Consider the following 19,811-nt stretch of genomic DNA (forward strand, 5'->3'; position numbering starts at 1 on the left):
GCATACTATAAAAGACCAGTGCTGGCTGAGAGGCTGCATGTGTAGCTATTGATTACCAGTCAGAAGAGTATAAAACATTTGGGAAACTGTGAGATGAGAAGCAATCAGGAAAGCTAGCTTCCCCTCAGGCAATTTATAGACCCATTTGCCTTTATTGTATGAAATATTTTCCAATTCTACACCTTAAGGGGAAGCTATAAGTTACACATTGTGCAGAGAGCATGTGCTGGAAGTCTCGAGGCCCCCCTAAGGGCACTGCTCTTCACCAGTAAAAATCCTTGCAAGGTGAGAGGTCAGTTTTGTGTGTATGACATACTGTTACTTTACATGTTTGGAGATAACCCCAGAGCACTGTCATGGGAATTGTTTAGTTCTCTTGAATGTATTTTGTGTGATTTAAATTCAGATTTATCTCATTTTGCCACATGCAGTGAATTCAGTAGTATGCTGAGGCTACGACCAAAGCCCAAGGTTAAGGCTCTGATTTATCTAAGAGGTCAAAATGCCATGGTAGCAGTGTGTGATATACATGTAGTGTGTTATACCTAGAACTGATGGATTCAAAAATGTGTTTATTGACTTTTAATTATTATTATTCCATTGTGCACTGTATATAAACAAATCATATATCATAACCTCGTCGGTTTTTGCAAACAAACGTTGCAGTGCATGTTGATCTGTAGGAAACTGGGGGCTGTCTAATTTCACTGAAGTGCATTTTGCTGTCCATCTGTTTGCCATTGAGGGAAAATATGCATAATTCATAATCATTAAATATATGAATTGGTTGCTGAGCGTCACTGAAGCGATGTTACACTCTGAATTCAGCCGTGTTCACACTTGTTTAGACTCTGACAGTCAGGCTGCTGTTTTTATTTTCTTAATGACCACAACAAAGATGAGGAGTCACGGTGCTGTACGCTGATATCATTAGAGAGGAGCCACAACCCGTCTGGTCAAATGAGATCATTTTTCCAAAGCATGCCCTGGGCCAAGTCTGATTAATTTGTTACACATTGTGTTGGCTTATTGTACCAGCTGCATGATTCGCCCTCATTTTGTTGCTGGTCATGATGAATTCCTACTGAGCAGGGAAGTTTTTAAGCACAAATGTGGGAAATAAGCACAAGCTATCGTGTCAGCGAATCAAATTTTAGTATGAAAACTTCAAAAGTGGAGGAGAATCTTTTCTTATTTGGGGAAAGATGGGGTGGACAGTTTAATTAATGCATGTTAAAGATTTAGTCTGACAGACTACAGTATCTGTGTCTATTAGAACAATGTTTGTTTAAGACTTAACATTTGATTATTATATTTCCAGTGAACACATCATTTACATAGTTTAAAAATATTTTATATGTTAGAAAAGTGGTAGAAGTGGGACTGGGTTTTGTAAATTTACATTGACTACTTGTAAATGCATACAAATTACAAATAATTAGTAACATAATTAACTGCAAAACAAAAAAGTGTAATTGAATGAATTTCACCTTATATAAAAACTTTATTTCTCCTTAAAAAATAAAACGTCATCACTGCAAATTAAATTTATTCGATTGACAAACAGGTTCAAGTACATGCATATGTCTAGGACATACATAAACACATAGATATATGCACACATGAAATCTAAATGTCATCAAAGTGAGTTTTTCTTACTGCACACAGAGACCAGGTGTTAGGTTACTTTATCTTTTTACCTTGGAAAATGTGGATTATGACCAGTGATGTGGGCCTAATCTGTTCATCCACACTTTGTGGGTTTACACCAATTTTAAATCATTAGTGACAAATGTTTCTTTAATCATGGAAATAAGAGGTAAGTTTCATTTTCTATTTTAGAGCACTTCTGTTTGCACTTCTACATTAGTGCTGACAAACAAAATCACCATGAGCATTTTATTTATTTATTTATTTATTTATTTATTTATTTATTTATTTATTTTTAGTTTGAGAAGTCAAAACTTGGCACAAATTTGCCTGCTAGTTTCCCATCAGATAGTTTTGATCACAATGAAATAAAGAAGCTTTTTGCACTGTCTATTTGCATTTCTTTCCATTTAATTACCAAAACTCCAAAACTGGAAGTTGTTTTCATTTGCATCTAAATGCATGTAACCCGAAGACTGGAAATAACAGATAATTATTTTTCCCTGCAGTGCTCCTTGTTTGAAGGGGAAAAGGGGCGATCGCAACTGTTCAAACTTGCTTTCCAGCATAACTTGCAGAGGTAGGCTGTTTGCTTTTTCATTAACATTCACTGTTTACATGATAGCCACAAATCTGTAGGGCTGCTCCTAAAATCTCTTTCCCACCACCCTGCAGAGGACAGCTAACTGCACAGGTTTGGCTTTTATCTATTCTGACTGACATCAGTTAAGAGAGTATAATGCATTAATGCATCATACCTGCTGCAGTGCAGATTCTTTCTTTTTTTTGAATGAATGGGCGTCCCTCCCACAGTTGGAAACCATGCTTATTAAGTTAGGCAGTGATTCAAAATTGACCGTCGGTGTGGAAGTGAGAGTGTGTAGTTGTCTGTTTGTCTTTGTTTTAACCTTGTAATGATCAGAAGGTTTTTGTATATCATTGACACTTTGATTATGGGAGAGATGCCTAAGTCAAAACTTACATTAATTTATATAACTTTAATTTATATATTTGAAATTATCAGACAAGCCTAAAAGAACAGACCAAATGATGCTTTAATAAGTAGCATCAACCTAAAATTAGTTTTTTGCAAATGCAAATAAAGTTTTGAACTGTTGTATGTGAACATGTGACAGTGTCCTGACAAACAGATCACAACCAACAACTCGGTTCATACTGGTTATAAAATTGCGTATTGCTGTTGACACCTGTGTCTAATGTGTCTCCGAGGTGTCCAGCTCACTACTTGTATTCAGATTTTGTTACTTAGTACGTGACCACTACTAAAAGGTCAAAGGGCACAGCTGTTTTGTCTGTCTCTCACCAGGCAAGCACAAGATTTGTTTAACAAGGGCGAGCAAACACAGCAAATGTTTCAAGTATTAATGTACATATAGTGGGTAGTCCAACTATTGACACAAACAGGACAAATTAATTAGTGACTGTAAAAAAAAAAAAAAGCACAGGACAAAGCAAAAAAGGAAAACTTTATCCTCACTATAAAAATGGCATCTGAGCTGTAGTCGAGCTAATATCAACTTGAAATTATAACCTGTTCCCTTAACTTGCTATTTTTATTCATGTGCTCTGTGTGTAACTTAAATCTGCTGATCTGATTTGTTAACTTAATTAAAAAACACTTAATTTAGTCATGTGTCACCAGTTAACATAATACAATTAAGTTGGGTAACCATCAAATTGTATTTAAATCTCTGTACTTGTAATCTTATCACCAGGACCCATTTTAAAAGAACATGTATGTTTGTTTACTGAGGTGAAAAGCTTCTTTGTCTGTCTTTAGAAAAAGGACTGGAGCCAGTTGTCTGTCAGGCTGATGTTTTCTGGGCCACGTCAAAACCAAACGTTTCTGAATGATCTTGAAACAGAGAGCTGTTTCACGTGTCCTTTTCTCAGCCATAGTCAAGATTAGTGCAAAAGCACCGTCTGTATTATCATATAGATCAGGAGTGTCAAGCTCATTTTATTACACATATGGCCCACTTTGATCTAAAGTGGGCCAGACCAGGGACAAATGTGTAAAATTGCAGAAAAGGTTCGGGTAGTTCATTGTCCAGACTGTCCTGTAATAATAAAATACTTTATAGAGTGTAAAGTTTAAACTTAATTTGCAGAATTTTTTCTTTAAAAAACAAACAAAACAAAACAAAAAAACTTAACTTATTCATATTCACATTTTCCAAGGCTGTCCGATAAGCTGGATTGGAGTCTTTGCCAGGCTAATTAATATAGATTTCAACATTAATGAAATCGTCTTTTCATGAGAAAGCCTACACAGGACATATTTACTTTAACGTTTAGTATAAGATTTAAACTGTGACAAACTTGTTTCTTAACCCTGCATCTTGCACTGAGAAGAGAAATGTAAATGTGAGACCTCCAGGAGATCAGAACTCACTAAAGCTAACACGTTTGGAATTTAATCTGATGGTCTGTTGGTCTGTTTTGCTATGTTTACCACATCTGTTTCGATTTTTCAGCTTAGTCATATTTGCTTTCCAGTTACATTTTTTTATTTCATTCTTTTTTGCAAATATGAACATAACCTAAACTGTTTGTGAACAAAAAGTGAACGGTATTGACTAAATTCTCTGTGCGGTAGGAAGTGGAGATAAACAGGCAGCCCGGCTGGAAATAAAACTGCCGTTTGGTTGGGATTATTGATCACATTAATATGCAATGATTATTTTCTCAGAGTGAATTTGTTGTCTAAATAGTAGTTTGAAGCTGTGTAATTAAAAACAGCTTTGAAAGAGACTCCAGCAAAGGGATTTGACATTTTAAGAAACATATTTTTGAAAAACAGCTATTGAAGTGTTTGTTTCTCAGCACTTCAGTGGAGGATATTTCAGACTGAATTATGGTTTTTAAACTGCAGATGAATGCTTATTTCGACGATACCCACCATTTTTTTAAGAAAGAAAAGGAAAACAATGGTGCATCATTCATTAGGGATTTTATTTCTTAAAAAAAATCAATTTTATTTTGAAGGGGGAAAAAGCCACTTGATAATAGAATTGATATGTTCTCAGTGGCTGTGGGCAGTTCAAAGAGTGCGAAGAATGTGAACAACAACAAGAACCAACACCACAATGTCTTATGTCATCACATTCAAAATATGCTCACACAGTACAGTTATGTTAAACTGCAACCAGGCACATGAAATTAGCTTAGCTTTGTATTATTAACATAAGTACGCAGAATCTTTCTTTCGGGAAACATAACTAAACTGGGAGAACCCCAAAGTACAATTTTCTCTTTAGAAAAAGACATAAAAAGTTAATGTACAAAAAAGATTTCGATTAGCATGTTATGCAAAGGCTGGAAGAAGTATCATCACAAAACACTTTACTTCTTCCTCACAATTTCCCTGCTAATGAAACAGAAGTGTTATAATCATAGACTGTACATAAGAGATGGATGTAGCCACCATGATGTCACCCATTGTTTGTGGACTACTCTTTTGAAGCCATAACCGTAGGGCATGTGGCTAGCTAATGCTAGTTAGCTCACTTAGCGAGATCCATAAGTCGTATGAGAGCATCACACACAGAGAGATAGGTATCTCCTAATTGGTACTATAAAATCACTCTGAGCATAGCATGAATCCTATTTACAACATTTTATTGCTGCAACAAACTCAAAAACACAGTATTGAAGTCCAATTCAGTGGCTAAGATTAATTGTGATAACACCTAGCAGGCAGCTAGCTATGATCGCTAGACATCTATTGCGGTCACTCAGAACAGCCATGCTGTTAATTAGGCATAATTTTTGCATTAATATGATTTAAAGTTAACCCCCTCAACATCTGCCATGAACAGTAGAATTAGTTAAAGAGACCAGGCTGTAAACCCGTTTATTTGTGTTGTAAATTTTGAGATTTTAAGCTTGCAATCGATGACTCAGCGTTGCTCAAGCCTCTAGTGGCCATTAGTGAAACTACAGTTTTTGGCATTTCCTGTTGGTCCCAAAGTTTGTGTCTTGGTCCAAATATAAAGCAGCAGATCCCATTTCCTAAACATCCACATCCGTGTCTTTCATTTAACATCGCCACAAAAAGAATCAATAAAGAATCAAATAAATTATGAGGCTTGTTAGAAAACAGATACATTGCTCAGATATTTTGACTTGTCACAGTGAAAAAAGTGTTACTAATGCATCCCAGCTTACCATCATAACCTGACATGCAAAATAACAAGACTCTAAAAATGAAGCAGTCAGATTGAATTGATTCTAATGTGGCTGTTGTTAAAAGGCCATTTTCTTATGATTCTTTCAACCTTAATGTTGCTGACCATTGATACTGTGGCTGGAAAAAAATCCTTAAACAAACTATTATATTATCCATGTGTGCATGTTTGATTGTGATTAAACTGAGAATAAACTTTGTTTTGGCTGCCCCTGGACTTTGTCCTTAATCTAATATTCTTTCAGACTTGTAAATGGATCCTCCTGGCAGCAAGAGAGTGAAACCAGGAGAGAACATGTGGTCAAAATACTTGAAGCCCACTGGATGGAGCTAAACATCATGAAAGTCACTTTAATCTAGCTACAACCAACCAGACGATTAAATCCCAAACCAAACCATCTAAACGCAGCCACTCTATAGAGATCCTGGTGTCTGCGTGTATCTGTAAGTGACTATGGTTGCTACACTGACAGTAATAGAGTATGATGGGTGTTAATAAAAGGCAACTAAAGAATGTGAACAATTTGGGATTAATCTTCGAATAATCCCAAATTCTAATTATTCTAATTCTAGCTTATTTTTTGTTTTCACGCAAAGTTTTAGGTAACAGTGTTTGTAGATGGCGCGGATAAGTTTAGTAATCACCTCTAATTGACGCTGCAATAGGACAGAAAATAATGTGTTTTTATTAGATAACTTGCTTGGATTGCGACGACAAAAGCCAAATGCTTGAAGTGAAAGTAAACGGCTAATGAACATAACATAAACAGCTGAACGGAATGTGAACTTAATGCCTCTTTTTTTTTCCACCCAGAAATTATATTCTTGACAGTTTCCACTTTCACTTAAAAAGAAAAAAAAAGAAAGACCAAGTGTTGACCCAGACTTAAAATGTTGGTTTTAATATAGTTTCGCACTGCTGATGACTCCAGATACATTTATGAGCATTAGCCAACAAAGCAAAGCAAAGTCTAGCCCAAACAAACTGGGATGAAAGGCGCCCTTTGATCCCTGGCCGACCGTAGTGACTTCAGCACTTCAGCTCGATTGTTTTCAGCTGAGGTTTCTCTGGGTGGCTTCACTTCAAGCTACAGCTGAAACTGCCGGAACAGGATTTACTCGGGACTTAAGAACCACAAAGTTGGTTCACACACACAAGAAGAAAAAAAAAACTCCAAGCTAAACCAAACAAGCCTGTTATTTTCAGAGTTGTTGCAAGTAGCCCCTCAAGTTATTGTGATATAGCATGACAAAAGCTCTAACTTCATGTCTTTGAGCTAAATATACACCGTCTTCTCAGGCCCATAAGCTCTGTCATTTCACACCATTACCGGTGCCCCGCGCAGCTTTATGTTGAGGCTACGACAGCCCACATTCCGTCTGATCATAGTTGTGTGTGACATTTCAAAGAGGATTATGAGAATGAAATGTGATAAAAAACTATTTTCACGTGACCCCTGAGCACTTGACCTCTGATGGGCTAGCGCGGCGTAGCACTGAGCCTCAGACTTCTGGGACAAGCTGCGAAGCTCATTCTCCCCGAACCAGACGCGACGAGAAGTGGACGACGAAAGGAGCGTATGGAGGAGAAAAAAAAAATCTGATGATCTGTACTTTTTGGAAATCACAACAGTTACTTGAAGAAGCACTCGTTTATAGCAGAATTTGAGATCACTATAGGGAATCCAAGTACATTTCAACAGAGGATTAAAACGTCGAGACAATAAGGAGCGAGCCCTCATTCTGCTAAAAAAAAACAAAAACAGCAGCCTGTAAGAACCAAGGAAACGTTCATTAGCAATAAAACCAGATGTAAATTTAATATCAAGCACAGGAGCCCACTAAATACCCCCCTCCCACACACACACGCTTTCTCAGGTACACACACATACCCACTCTCTCCTCTATTAAGATATTATTGTGTATTTGTTACTTGTGGCCAACATAAATAGCTTTATGTGCTTGAACATGTTGACAAAGCAACCATGGCTCATTGGTGGTTGATGGATGGCTGTGTGTGCCTTGCTAATTATTAGTACACATAAAAGGATGCTGTTATTTCCAGACCTGGCCTCAGCCAGAGGGGTCACTGGGTAAATATGGAGCCATCAGTCTGCGACCATATCACTCAATCTTGATGTATGAGCAAAGAGGTACAAATTAAACGTGCAGCGACCTTCTAGGGGGTACCGCATTCAACAGGACGCCATTTGGGATAATTCCTGTATGGAGTTCAAACAATAAGCCACTATAGCACATGGTGTAATTACTTTGTATACACACATCTGGAATTAGGCTCCCAGAGGAAGCTAATACACTGAGAAAAAACAAGCTGACCATTTTAAAGTGCAAAATGTGTGGGTAAGACAAGTGGAGGGACTGACTTGAAATGCTGACGAACGTGCAGAAATTCTCGATCCTCTCAAGTGATGTGCTCAAAACACAAACAAAAGCTCTTCTCTGAGCACACGGATCAGAGGACATCACTTGTCAGATGTACAGTAACCCTCGCATCTCTTTGCTCGCCTGCTATTTGCCCTCCACGCTCGCAGGCTTCCCACTCCAGTTACAGCCATCTTGCTTCTATTTGACGACTGTACTGGCCCCCACTTTCCATACCAATCTTATCCGTGTCATTTTGACAAACACTGCGAGAGAGATGTGCCGCGCAAGAGGCTCCAGAAAAAAAAGGGCTGCATCTGGATTTTATAGCAGCTCAATTTTCTCCGCTGGTGTGTGGCACAGATTGGATGTGAAGAGCTGGACCGGCTAACACGGAGTCTGCGTGAATGTCAACTGTAGACCGATATTGATATTGATCCGCAGATTGAGACTGTTGTTGAGGATCAGCCGCAACATGATGTGAGGCACGAAGAGAGCATGACGCAAATACCCCGAACACTGGGAGAGGGGATTAGTCGTGGGCTGCTGTTATTATCTTGGAAACGTGGTTACCACTGTGTATCCAAGTAATTTCCGAGGACTGCAGTGCTGTTCGTTTGTCGAGCGTATAAGAAAAATTACACTTACACTCCCCAGGAGGATTAGTTCATGTGCAAAACCCCAGGCTTTTCGTGCAGTTTAACAAGTTTGAACAGTATTTTTTTAAAGTCGTGTACAAATATTTATAACTTTATTGATAGTTTACTTGTACAAGATGTACATTCATATTTTGTGACTCAAAAGGGGAAAAAAACAAACTGTACGATGATTCATGTTTAGGCATGCTTGCATATGAAATGGTAATCATTTTAATGGGTACAACAAATTCCATGGATTGTTAAATTCAACCGTCCCTGAAATGTTTGTAAACTCGGACACGCTACATTTTTTTTTCTTTTTTTTTTTTTAGGCAAACAACTTACTACAGCCACACCCCCCACGCCACCCCCCCCAATTCAAAATGAAACACTTAATAAAAACATACAAAAATAAATGCAAAGCCATGTAAAAATGTACACTTGTAGTTCAACTATTTAATCTTTCATAAACTTTCAGACAAAATAATAAATAAAACACCCATATGCTTAATTTAAAATGGAGACATTATTAAACATTTCTAAATGGAGGTCTGGTAAGACAGAAAATGTTGTTTGGAGACTGTTCGAGGTCACGTGGACCTGAAGCGGATCCATATATTTAGCACAGGTCTGACAGCAGTGTTTAAAAGGTTGTCAAAATAAACGGAATTTCATCCCAATGTTTTTTCTGGAACAATTTGTAACATACACGTTGAATTTATTTGGAAATTAAGGATGAAAAAGACCAAAAAAATCACATACAACATGCAAAATTAAACTAATCGTATCATAAACAACTGCTCGGTTTGGGTTAGGGTGCTGATTTGCTGATAAAACACTTTTTCCTAAAAATGCAAAAAGCAAAAAGGATTTCTTTGACCGTTGGTGGTGTAGTTAAGAGAGCTTCTTTTCATGTACCTTAATTTCTGCTGAATCCAAAAATGTGCTCATATCTTTCCTCATAAAAGCTGTGCCTGATGTATAGAAAATTGTCTGAATACATAGGAGGTTATGTAGGGATATGGCACCTGGTCTTTAAGGGGATTTTCTCGAACTAAACAAAATATACACTGCTGTAGAAAAACTGGTGGGTTTGGCAAATAAACTGAACACTCCAACAGTGCATGAAAAAAATAAAAATAAAATAAAGTCATTGGGTCTCTTTATCATTGAGGACTAACTGCTAGCTGTTTTTACTTCGTTTTTTCTTTTTTTGCTATTTACAGTATTGCACTTAAACTGCACACCATTGCATTTCAGTTTGACTGATGCTTTCTTCATATTTTTTCAGAATTACAAAAGAAGAAAGGAGGAAAAAAGAAAATCCCATTTATACCCTTTATCTAAGATAATTGTTCTTTTTGCTGATCGCGTGACGATATCAAACCCAGCTCCCCCCTTTAATTAATAAAGTAGTATCTGCTTGTAGTGCCATTTGTAAACACCCACGTGCGAGACCTGAAGTGCAAAGGCGATCTTCACTTCTTTACCCAAAAATACAACACAACAAACAGAAAGGAAAGAAAATAATAAAGACAGAGCGAGAGAGATAGAGCACACTTTGAGGGAGAAATGCAAACCAAAAGTCTCGCCAACACATGCCCGACAACACAGAGCAACGTCTCTCCACTCTGCGACTAACAACAACAAAAAGAGGGAGAAAAAAAACGGATTTGTTGCTTTTGTTAGAGCATAAGTCCATCAGAAGAAGGGTATCAGACTCTAATGGAGGCCTTTGACTTTGAAGGTGTCGGGGGGGCATGTTGGATGGCAGTGTTTAAAACAGCTGTCGAGTGTTAATGTCAGGTGCGGATGGAAACCAGTCCCAGTAACGGTCCTCCATTAGAGCTCATGCACTTGGCAGCAGCAGGGAACACAGTGGTTGGAGACAAATATGGCCTTTTTTTGTTCTTTAAATGTTTTCTTCTTTCTTTTCTCTAGTGAGGAGCGGGGCACGAGGGGAGGGAGGGGGGATTGGGGAGGCGGTGAAGGTGAGAGCCGTTCCAATGCCTCGGTGGGGTGATGTTTGGGTCTGTTTTCCCCCCCACAAGTTTAACCCTTTGCATTGTCAACATGGCGGCAGCCAGCGTCAGCGAGGCTCTGCTTTTGGCCCTGCTGCTGCCTGCCAGTTTGCTTTGTTCTAACATCTTCTGGTCTGACGGGCCCCGGGCCTGGCCCTCAGACAGACATCCACATGTGTTTGTACGGTCCTTGGGATGTGATCTGTGCCTGGAGTGGACTGAGCCACTGGCCCCGCAGAAGTCCTGCCTGTTGGGCGAAAAGTAAAAGGTGATTTCATTGGTATTTAATTACCGTTCTCTACAAGTGGTTTGTTTTGGCAGCTGGTTTTGTGACAATTTTCTCGCTCCCCTCCTCCTTTTCTTTTTTTTTTTATTTTCTTCCTCCACTGTTCTCCCCCTTTCTCTCTCACACCCACTCTCTCTCTCCCCCTCTCTGTTATGTGTTCCTCTCTTTCATTCTCACTCAGTGTTTTTGTTTATTTTAGTTTTAGCTGTGAGTGTCACGGCCCTTTCACAGGCTCAGTCTTGTGTGAGAGGCGATTATGGGCATCAGGCGAGCGGAGGGGCAGCCCGGTGGGGTCAGAGTCCCAGAGCCTCGGTGTGTTTTCTTGCCTTGAGTCGCAGGTCGGCGATGCTCGAGTTCTTGCTGTTGCTTTTGGCGGCTGCTGCCACCGCCGCCGCCGCCGAGGCCGAGTCGGCCAGAGATGCGATTGGTAGTCCGAAAGGAGGGGGCGGGAACATCAGGTAGGGCGCGTGAGCGGCCAGGTGAGGGTGCAGGTGGGGGTGGGAGTGGGCGGAGTGGGTGACCCCTTCCAACTGGAGCTGTGCTTGGACCTGCAGAACAGCGAAAGCGTAAAGTCAGCATGAGCCCCTCAGGACGTGTGTGTGTGTGTGTGTGTGTGTGTGTGTGTGTGTGTGTGTGTGTGTGCAGAGAGGATTTAGGTTTCACAGTCTGACACTATTAAATTCCCCCTCAAATGTTACCCCCTCAAAGCTGTTGCTTACAGTGTGTTTTCTATGAAAATAGTTAAGGGCTGCACTCTGTGCTTTAGCCCTTTCTTCATGTCAGCTATTCTAAAAGTTAATGAATCATACATTGCTCTCAGACACCACATCCAATTTAATCGCCTAGAATCAAAGTCTTTCTAGGACCCAGAACAGATTTGTTTAATTCAGACTGAGGACTCTGTTATACCCTTGGAAATACGCAGTCTTGTTATCCTGATTATGTATTCAATTGCATAAATAAACTATTTTGCACTGAAAAGATATTCACATATTTGGAGTTATAAATATTTATCCAGACATATTCCTGAGTCAAGGGGAGAAAAAAAAGAAAAAGAAACCATAAGGAGCATAGGATATCAGTTTTCACATTCTTGGCAATTATTTTATAAGAAGTAGGTGAAAATTAAGCATCCGCTTACTTCAGAGGGAGAGAGCTGAGCCTGTTGCCATGTCTCATGTGTTTCAAACACCACAGGAAGAAGTGGGAAAACTAAAGTATTTCTAGCTTTCTTCTCCAACCAAAATAGCACGATAGAAAGTCAAAGTTTTAACTTGACTAAATATTATTTTTAGTTGTATTTTAGTATAAAAATACAAAAAAGGAGATTTAAATCGAAGTTGTTAAACGAAAGGGAAAATTAATTTGTACCCGCGAGTTTGTAGTTGCTAAGCGCTGCAGTGGCATCCGAACAAAACCTTCTGCAAAACAACAAATTTTTCCACGTATCGCATTCGCCGAAAGAATCGGGGAACAAACTGCAGCCGTGACTGATAATTTCCAATTGTATAGTGCGAAGGCGATTGGTTACACAATGCAGAAGGACCACTGGAAAAACAAATCACAGTTATGAAACTTGATTTTGTGGGTTATGGCAGAAATTAATCTATCTCTGAAAAAAAAAAAACAGGTGACGCAGGTTCAGAGTGATTGTGTGCTTTCGGCCCGGCACACACACAAACTTTGCATTGCTTTAAAAGACACAAGTCTTTACTTTTTTGTTGACAAGAGGTCATGACCTTACCCATCCACCAGCCGCTAGCCATCTCCTTGTTTCCCATGCATATGCAGCGCTGTAATATCTGAGTCTATGCATGCCTAGTGCCTGTTTCAACCTCGTGCAACGTGCCTCTCTCTCAGTATGCAGGCCTCAAGCCTCCACCCCTGCCAGTGCAGCTCAACGCCAATATCCATCAGAGCCCACTTCATTCCCCGCTTTCATCATCTCTTTTATGTGCTCACGCCCGCCGCACTGTTGGCTTAATTAGGCCGTTGCTTTTAGCCAGGGTCAAGCAGACAACACAGCAACCGGGACATAGAAGCAGACAGCAGCAGATCAAATGTCTGTCCACCTTTCCTCTCCCTGTACGGTCCAACCTTCTCCCCACAGCCAGAAGGTGAAAGGTGCACTGAGGTCTGAACACCCCCACCCTTTCACTCCCCCCTCCACGTATGCACCCTTTCATCACTTCAGTCTAATAGCTGCACATGGCTTATATACATGCATGTGGAAGCACAAATATAGAAGGCCCACTCTGACACCAATTCCACCGCATATCCAAGCGCAAAACAGTCCAGTCTCAACTTTTGCATTTATTTGACGGGTTTTTTTTAGAGATGACGCATTACTTGTCACCACTGGATTATTTATTTTCCTTTTTTACATTTAAGCTTATTTTGGTTTCTGGATTATTTTTAGATTTTTCAAGCTTTGTCAATTACCGCAAATATGAAAACATGGCCTACCTGTTGGAAGGGCATCCGGAGGGCGCCCATATTGACATAGGGTGCTACTCTGCATGCATCAAGGGGACTGCCGCTGCCCAGAATAACACCTGGAGAGAAGGGAAAGATGTCTGTCAGACAGCCAGACAGTTGTTGTTATGTGAGATGAGGAGGTCACAACTTTTTTTGTCACATGCAGTCATAAAAATGGTGAAACTGTGTCAAAATGTAATCAGTAATAAATTGAGTAATAATAATATTAAGAGGCAAAAATAAAGGGAGCAAACTGCATTCACCTTTGTGCATCTGGTTTTCTTGTTTTCGACATTTTGCTCTCCTGTTCTGAAACCAAACCTGCAATCGAAAGAGAAAAGAACTGATTAGAATAGATGCAAACAGTTTCTATCCTATTTGTTGTCATATTTAAATAGTTAAATTAGATTGTCATAAATGGACAAATTTATTTATTTTTTTGTAACCAGGCAAATAAAAACAGGGGAAATCCAACACACACAAGCAAATGTGTGTGTACAAATAAATACAAATTGTAAGAATTTTCAAAGAGGAAAAAAATATTAGATTGTAAATGAGACTAAACTAATTTAAAGATTAAAAAACACACTTTTAAAACTGAGCTAAATGGACTGGTTCTTATATAGCGCTTTTCTACTCAAAGCGCTTTACACAACTGCTTCATTCATGCAAGCACTTTTTTCTTTGCTCTGTCTATCTAACATGCACACTGAGCAACATGGGGTTAGTATCTTGCCCAAGGATATTTGGCAGATGGGGCTCGAACCACCAATCTTCCGATGACCTGCTCTATCTCCTAAACTACAGCCACTTAAAGTCACTGTAACTTAAACAAAGTTATAGTAGGGTTGTAAGAAAAAGTGTAGCAATTTTACAAGGATACTATGATCCTTCAAATAAATAAATAAATGTCATTAACTACCTTCCAATTTGCTGACTGCCTTTGAAGCTGCAGGCTGCGGGCCTATTGTTAATCACCATCAACTTAATTTGCCTCGTTGAATAACATTATCTCCCCTCCCCTTCGACCCCCGCGATGATTATCGTTTACAGATGCGAAAATTAGCGACCGGTGGCGGACCACAAAGGGCGCCGACTGATGATGTTGCTGACGACTCGGGGTGCCGTGACGCCGTTTTTAAGCTGCGGGGGAGCGACGTGCAACATCGTGTCGATGGGACTGCAATAACAGGGGAAGTCGATAAAGCGTCCATTAGGGACCGAGGCGAGAGAGCAGGAGATAACAACGAGGCGAAAATTACGAGGAAAACAAATGTCTTGCTCTCAGCTTCACAAAATATCATCCAAATATATTTTTTACAATAAAAAACACAGCAGTGAAATTTTCCTGTCAATACATTATCAATGTCTATAAATCCTGTCCACGTAGAGTACATAATAATAATAATAATAATTATTATTATTATTATTATTATTATTATTATTATCGTGGTGTAGGCCTGAAGCTAAACACTGCACATTGTCGTTATTGTTTGCGATTGTTTACGCCGTGAGTTATTAGCTCTACAGCGGTAAATGATGGTAGGAAAGGTGTTTATGAAAATCCCAGGTGATTTTGCATAGACGCACAGTAATCCCTCAGATAAATCAAGGCTAATATTAGACGGGCCCGAGATCAATTCCAATTACGTGCCAGTATGTTAAGCAAAGTGAACTACACTGGTTCAGACAGTTATTTCTTCATTAAGGGCCACTCAATGATGCGCTTCACAAATACCCTAATCTCATTTCCTTTTTGATTTTTTATTAGAGACAGTGAATAATGACATTTAATTTAGCAGCGCGCCAGAAACCCAAAGATATTAGTCCTAACCGAATTACTGCCTGCTCCTCACCAAGCTCTCATAACTTTCAATTAGATTCATTGACAGCTGCTCGGAGCGCAGGTTCACAGCCTGTAACAGCCCTGCTGCAATTCGCTCTCACTAAATCTGGAGAAAACATGTGCCAGTGCGCACCCCCCCAAAAGAGAGCCTGAAAATGCTTTATTTATTTATTTTCTTCAGCTTTTTTTCCCCCAAAAGAGAGCATCGGTAGGTTCCGAGTGCCTATTTGATAACATAAAACACACATACACACACACACACGCAGACTCGGTCTTTATCAGTCATATTTCCACCATAAATAATTTTAATGCACGCACTTTATTAGCGATAATCGCAGTGTACTGCTGTCAACTAAGTCCGCTCAGGAAAAAAAGGTAGTCGGTGGCTTATAAAGCTCTATGATGCGGCTTATTCATCCGATTAGATATAGCTGAACAGCAGCAGAGTTGGCCCAGAATTGAATTATTTCTAATCTGTTTTTATGGGGACACTACATCAAGCCAATGGCAGATATTACAAAGAAAATGAGGAGCGATACGAGTTGACATAAGAGCGCGTCCCCTGAAGCAGCCATTCAGGCTCTTCATTCATTTTAATCACTGGCTGGATTTCTTTCTTCTTCTTTTTTCTACCCGCAAGGATGCTCGGATCGGAGGCACAAGGCTCCACAGGCCTACCGCTGCAAGTTCAGCTGGCTCTGAGGCTATCCATCCCGGACGGTTTACAACTGATTTACTGCTACTGTACGTGAATCTTTCATTAAACACACACTTTAAAAAAAATAGTTATTTGTCATACTTGTTAAGAGGGCATGGTGAACCCTCTACATTTGATATTTTCCTAAATAAATATTTTTTTTTAAATAGTCAAATCTGCGGCAATTGTGCAGTCATGTTTCTAACATTTATAAATGTCGCAGTGAAACCGTCTCCCTGTAGGAATATTAGGACACCACAGAGAAAGCTAGACGGGGCTTTACAAACCTCCCCATAGGAATATTACAGCAATATTTCAGACGTGGAGCTTTTTCACTAACAAGCTGGATCATTTATCTGTCAAGTTTCTAAGGTCAACCTGTCACTAAACTAATGAGCTCCTAGCTTTTTATTCTTCTGTTTTTTATTTATTTATTTACTTGTATGTTTCAGGACACACGCGGCGACCTGTTTATGTTCCAAAAGAAACCAGATTTTTTTTAAAAGCTCGTTTTTTCACGTGGCTCACACGCAGTCTTTCGTATTTCGAATCATTTCAAAGGATTTTAAAAAACGTCCTCAGTGTGAGAGCAAACACAACAGAAAAGGTTTATTTAAAAGAAATAAATAAAAAGGGTCCAAAATGACTGCACAGTTTTATAATATATTTTCACGTTTTCATAGCAATATGCGTGTTTTATAGCAAAATTATTTCACGATATATCCACATGGTCTGGTTTTCCTCCTCAAAAGCTAAAAATATATTTTCTTATATTTTCGGTTAATTACAGAGGGGTTTCCTTATAGAACAAATTAAGGGCTGACTAGATCACTAACATATTTCCCACAAAGCAGTGATGCCACTTAACAAATCACCCACACACACAGGCGAGCTTACAAGTGTTGCTTAACAACACCAGAAATATTTTCACACTACAGCCGTCAGACAGACAGACAGCAAAGCTTCTTGGCCGCTCCTCACACAGCAGCAGCAGCAGCAACAGCACGATTTCCGCTCTGCATCACAGACACGAGAGTGAAGAAAGTGAGTAACCTATGTGGGAAATCCTCACCTGCACTCTGGCCTCGGACAGTCCCAGCCTCTGGCTCAGCTCCTCTCTCATAAAGGCGTCCGGGTAATGCGTCTCGTCGAAGAGCCGCTCCAGCTCGTTGAGCTGCTCCAGGGTGAAGTTAGTGCGACTCCTCCGCTGCTTCAGTTTGCCCTGTGCATCTTCATCCTCGGACTTCACGTCCTCCTTTTTCTCCTTACACTCATATATCCCTGTTAAACGGCCCACGGGTGGTGGGGAAAGAAAACAATTAATTTTTTTAAAAAAAAAGGAGAAGATGCGTTTAAAATTCACACATGCACATATTCCAAGCTCAAAACACACATATCACAAGTGCGCATTAAGGGTTCCCCCCCATATAGTCAACACTGGGCCCTGACAGGGGGCCTTAGGCCTGGCACTTTGACAGCAACACACACACACACACACACATTACACAGCTTAGTTCTTCAATAGAGAGGCCTGTGGCTGCATTTCCAGCCTCCATAAGTCAGCGTGTAATGTCAGTGCCGTAATGGAAGTAAATCAGTCAATATGGAAGCCTAATAAGGGTATAAGCGATTTAAAGAGCAGAGAAATAAGCCCCGGCTAAACGGAGAAGATTTAGGCCTAATTACTCACCTCCATAAAACAGACCTTGGTTATTTTAGGATATCCATAAAAATCATCAGCCAACACATTTTTTTATTTAATCACACCATTACGCTGCGTGGCTGACAGTACACTATAGCCTAATAAAAATAGAACAGCCTATATAAGCAGCTATTAAGTGTTATCAGTGTTAATTTTAGCAACAGAGTTGACAACTGCTGCAATTAATGGCCTTTTCTGTCTCATTTTACTGTTTGTACTTTGCTGACGCCGAACTGCTTTTTTTCTCTCAAATGAAAGTCATTTTAACTTAAATAAAATCCGATCAGTTTATGTTTAAAAAAGACAGATTTAATGTAAATTATAGGGCTGATTATTGCGCCATAGTGCTGACTCCATTTTTTTTAAAACTCTTCTTACAGGATAAATATAGAAACAAGTCCACTAAATCATAGTTTTCTGCCCACTGCACATTGTGTGACTGCTGAGTGAAAGGAGGCCTGTGCTCCTGCTGTATGCTACTTCACAGACTGGAAATGAATAAAGTGCTTTTTAAAAGGTAGATCTATTTATGTTTTCAGCTTACACACGATTTTGCAACTGAAAAAATAAAAAGATTTAGTGCTACTATAGAGTGTGCAGTCTAAGGGAGCATGGCAATCGGCAGTCCTACAGGCTATGGGTTTATACACTGCATCGTAATTACATTATATTTAAGCTTTTAAACAACGCCTGCTAGAATGTACAAGAATACATAATTTACTAATAAAGGCAAAAGAAAATATACTGCAGTGCTGACTTAAAGTAGGTTGTTGCCGGATAGTTTAATACCGGCACAAAATGCTGACATATAGTCCAAATAAGGCTAAAATCATTATTAAACATTAGACATTTAATACGATTATATTCTACAGAGCAAATCTTGCTGTATTTTTTTCTTTCCTTTCGTTTGCAAACTATCATTAAACAGTTAAAGCGATGGTCTGGCGAAGGGCCCGCCTCCTGCTTTGTAAAATTATCATTGCAATAACAGATTAATGCGTTAACTTTGGGGAACTACATTGACTAAACGCGGTTACGTAAATTCAACTCTTTTTTTATGCGCGTGGATTTTGTAAAATTATAATAATTAAAAAACAAAAAGAAAAATGCATCGCTCCGGACACACCAGACAGCCGAACTTGAGACATTTTCCCCGACATCACGCGGGAGCATTTCTCACAATTAAAGTGAAAACCTTACCCTCTGTCGCCCTCGTAACATTAAAGTCCTTCAGTTTCTCCTTCTCCAGCTCGACGTGGTCCTTGAACAGATGCACCGGGCAGTGGTTGCTCTCCGTAATGTCCTGCAGGTTTGTCTCCGGGCTGCCCAGCTCCCTCGCCCTTGTCAAGCCGCTCTCCAAAACTTCCCTGTACGTGATACTCTCTTTGCTGCTCTCCTTGGTTTTCTGATCGAACGATTTCGACACGAATGCCGTAAGTTCTTCCATGGTCAGCTCTGTCGCTCAGTAGTGCTCCTGCTCAGGGAAATCCACCGTGAATTCTCAGCATATACCGTCTCTATATACCAGTGTACAGCTCACGGATACGCTCTTTTAGGAGGCTGGCAGCAGCGATAGATAGAAGGGGTGGAGAGGAGGTGAGATCACTCCTGCTGTTGTGACTGTGTATTTGAGAGCACACTATTTATACACGGCCACCTCAGCCCAGCGCCCCCACCCCTTCTTCCCTCGGATCTCTGTGTCTCGAGCAATTACAGGCCGGCTCGACTTTGCAGAATTCAACTTTCAGCAGCTTTTTTTTCCTTCTTCTTCTTCTTCCACAAATCAATGATGGAACTGATGGAGGCGGTTAATTGAATTACGGGGTCATTAAAATGCCTATGGTGGCTCACTCCTGTGAGGAGGCTGTATATGGCTGTTGTGTCTAATTAATTCGGCGAAA

General features: G+C 39.8%; 1 protein-coding gene across 3 annotated transcripts; it reads right to left on the reverse strand.

Annotated features, from left to right (window-relative positions):
- Positions 1-9,308: 9,308 nt before the first annotated feature.
- Positions 9,309-19,495, reverse strand: shox (shox homeobox). Of its 3 annotated transcripts, XM_063498866.1 has the most exons (6): positions 19,111-19,495; positions 17,281-17,489; positions 13,929-13,986; positions 13,654-13,742; positions 11,514-11,735; positions 9,309-11,148 (listed from the first exon to the last, which is right to left on the reverse strand). In XM_063498866.1, exons 1-6 carry the CDS (start codon positions 19,355-19,357, stop codon positions 11,059-11,061), a joined length of 915 nt encoding a protein of 304 aa, XP_063354936.1. In that variant the 5' UTR covers positions 19,358-19,495; the 3' UTR covers positions 9,309-11,058. The 3 variants fall into 3 exon arrangements, with proteins under 3 accessions (XP_063354936.1, XP_063354935.1, XP_063354934.1); XM_063498865.1 differs by lacking the exon at positions 9,309-11,148 and having other exon boundaries at positions 11,372-11,735; XM_063498864.1 differs by lacking the exon at positions 9,309-11,148 and having other exon boundaries at positions 11,372-11,735; positions 13,654-13,763.
- Between the last annotated feature and the right edge of the window lie 316 nt (positions 19,496-19,811).

Source organism: Pelmatolapia mariae, linkage group LG16_19, assembly GCF_036321145.2.
Source record: "Pelmatolapia mariae isolate MD_Pm_ZW linkage group LG16_19, Pm_UMD_F_2, whole genome shotgun sequence".
In the NCBI taxonomy this organism is placed as follows: Eukaryota; Metazoa; Chordata; class Actinopteri; order Cichliformes; family Cichlidae; genus Pelmatolapia; species Pelmatolapia mariae.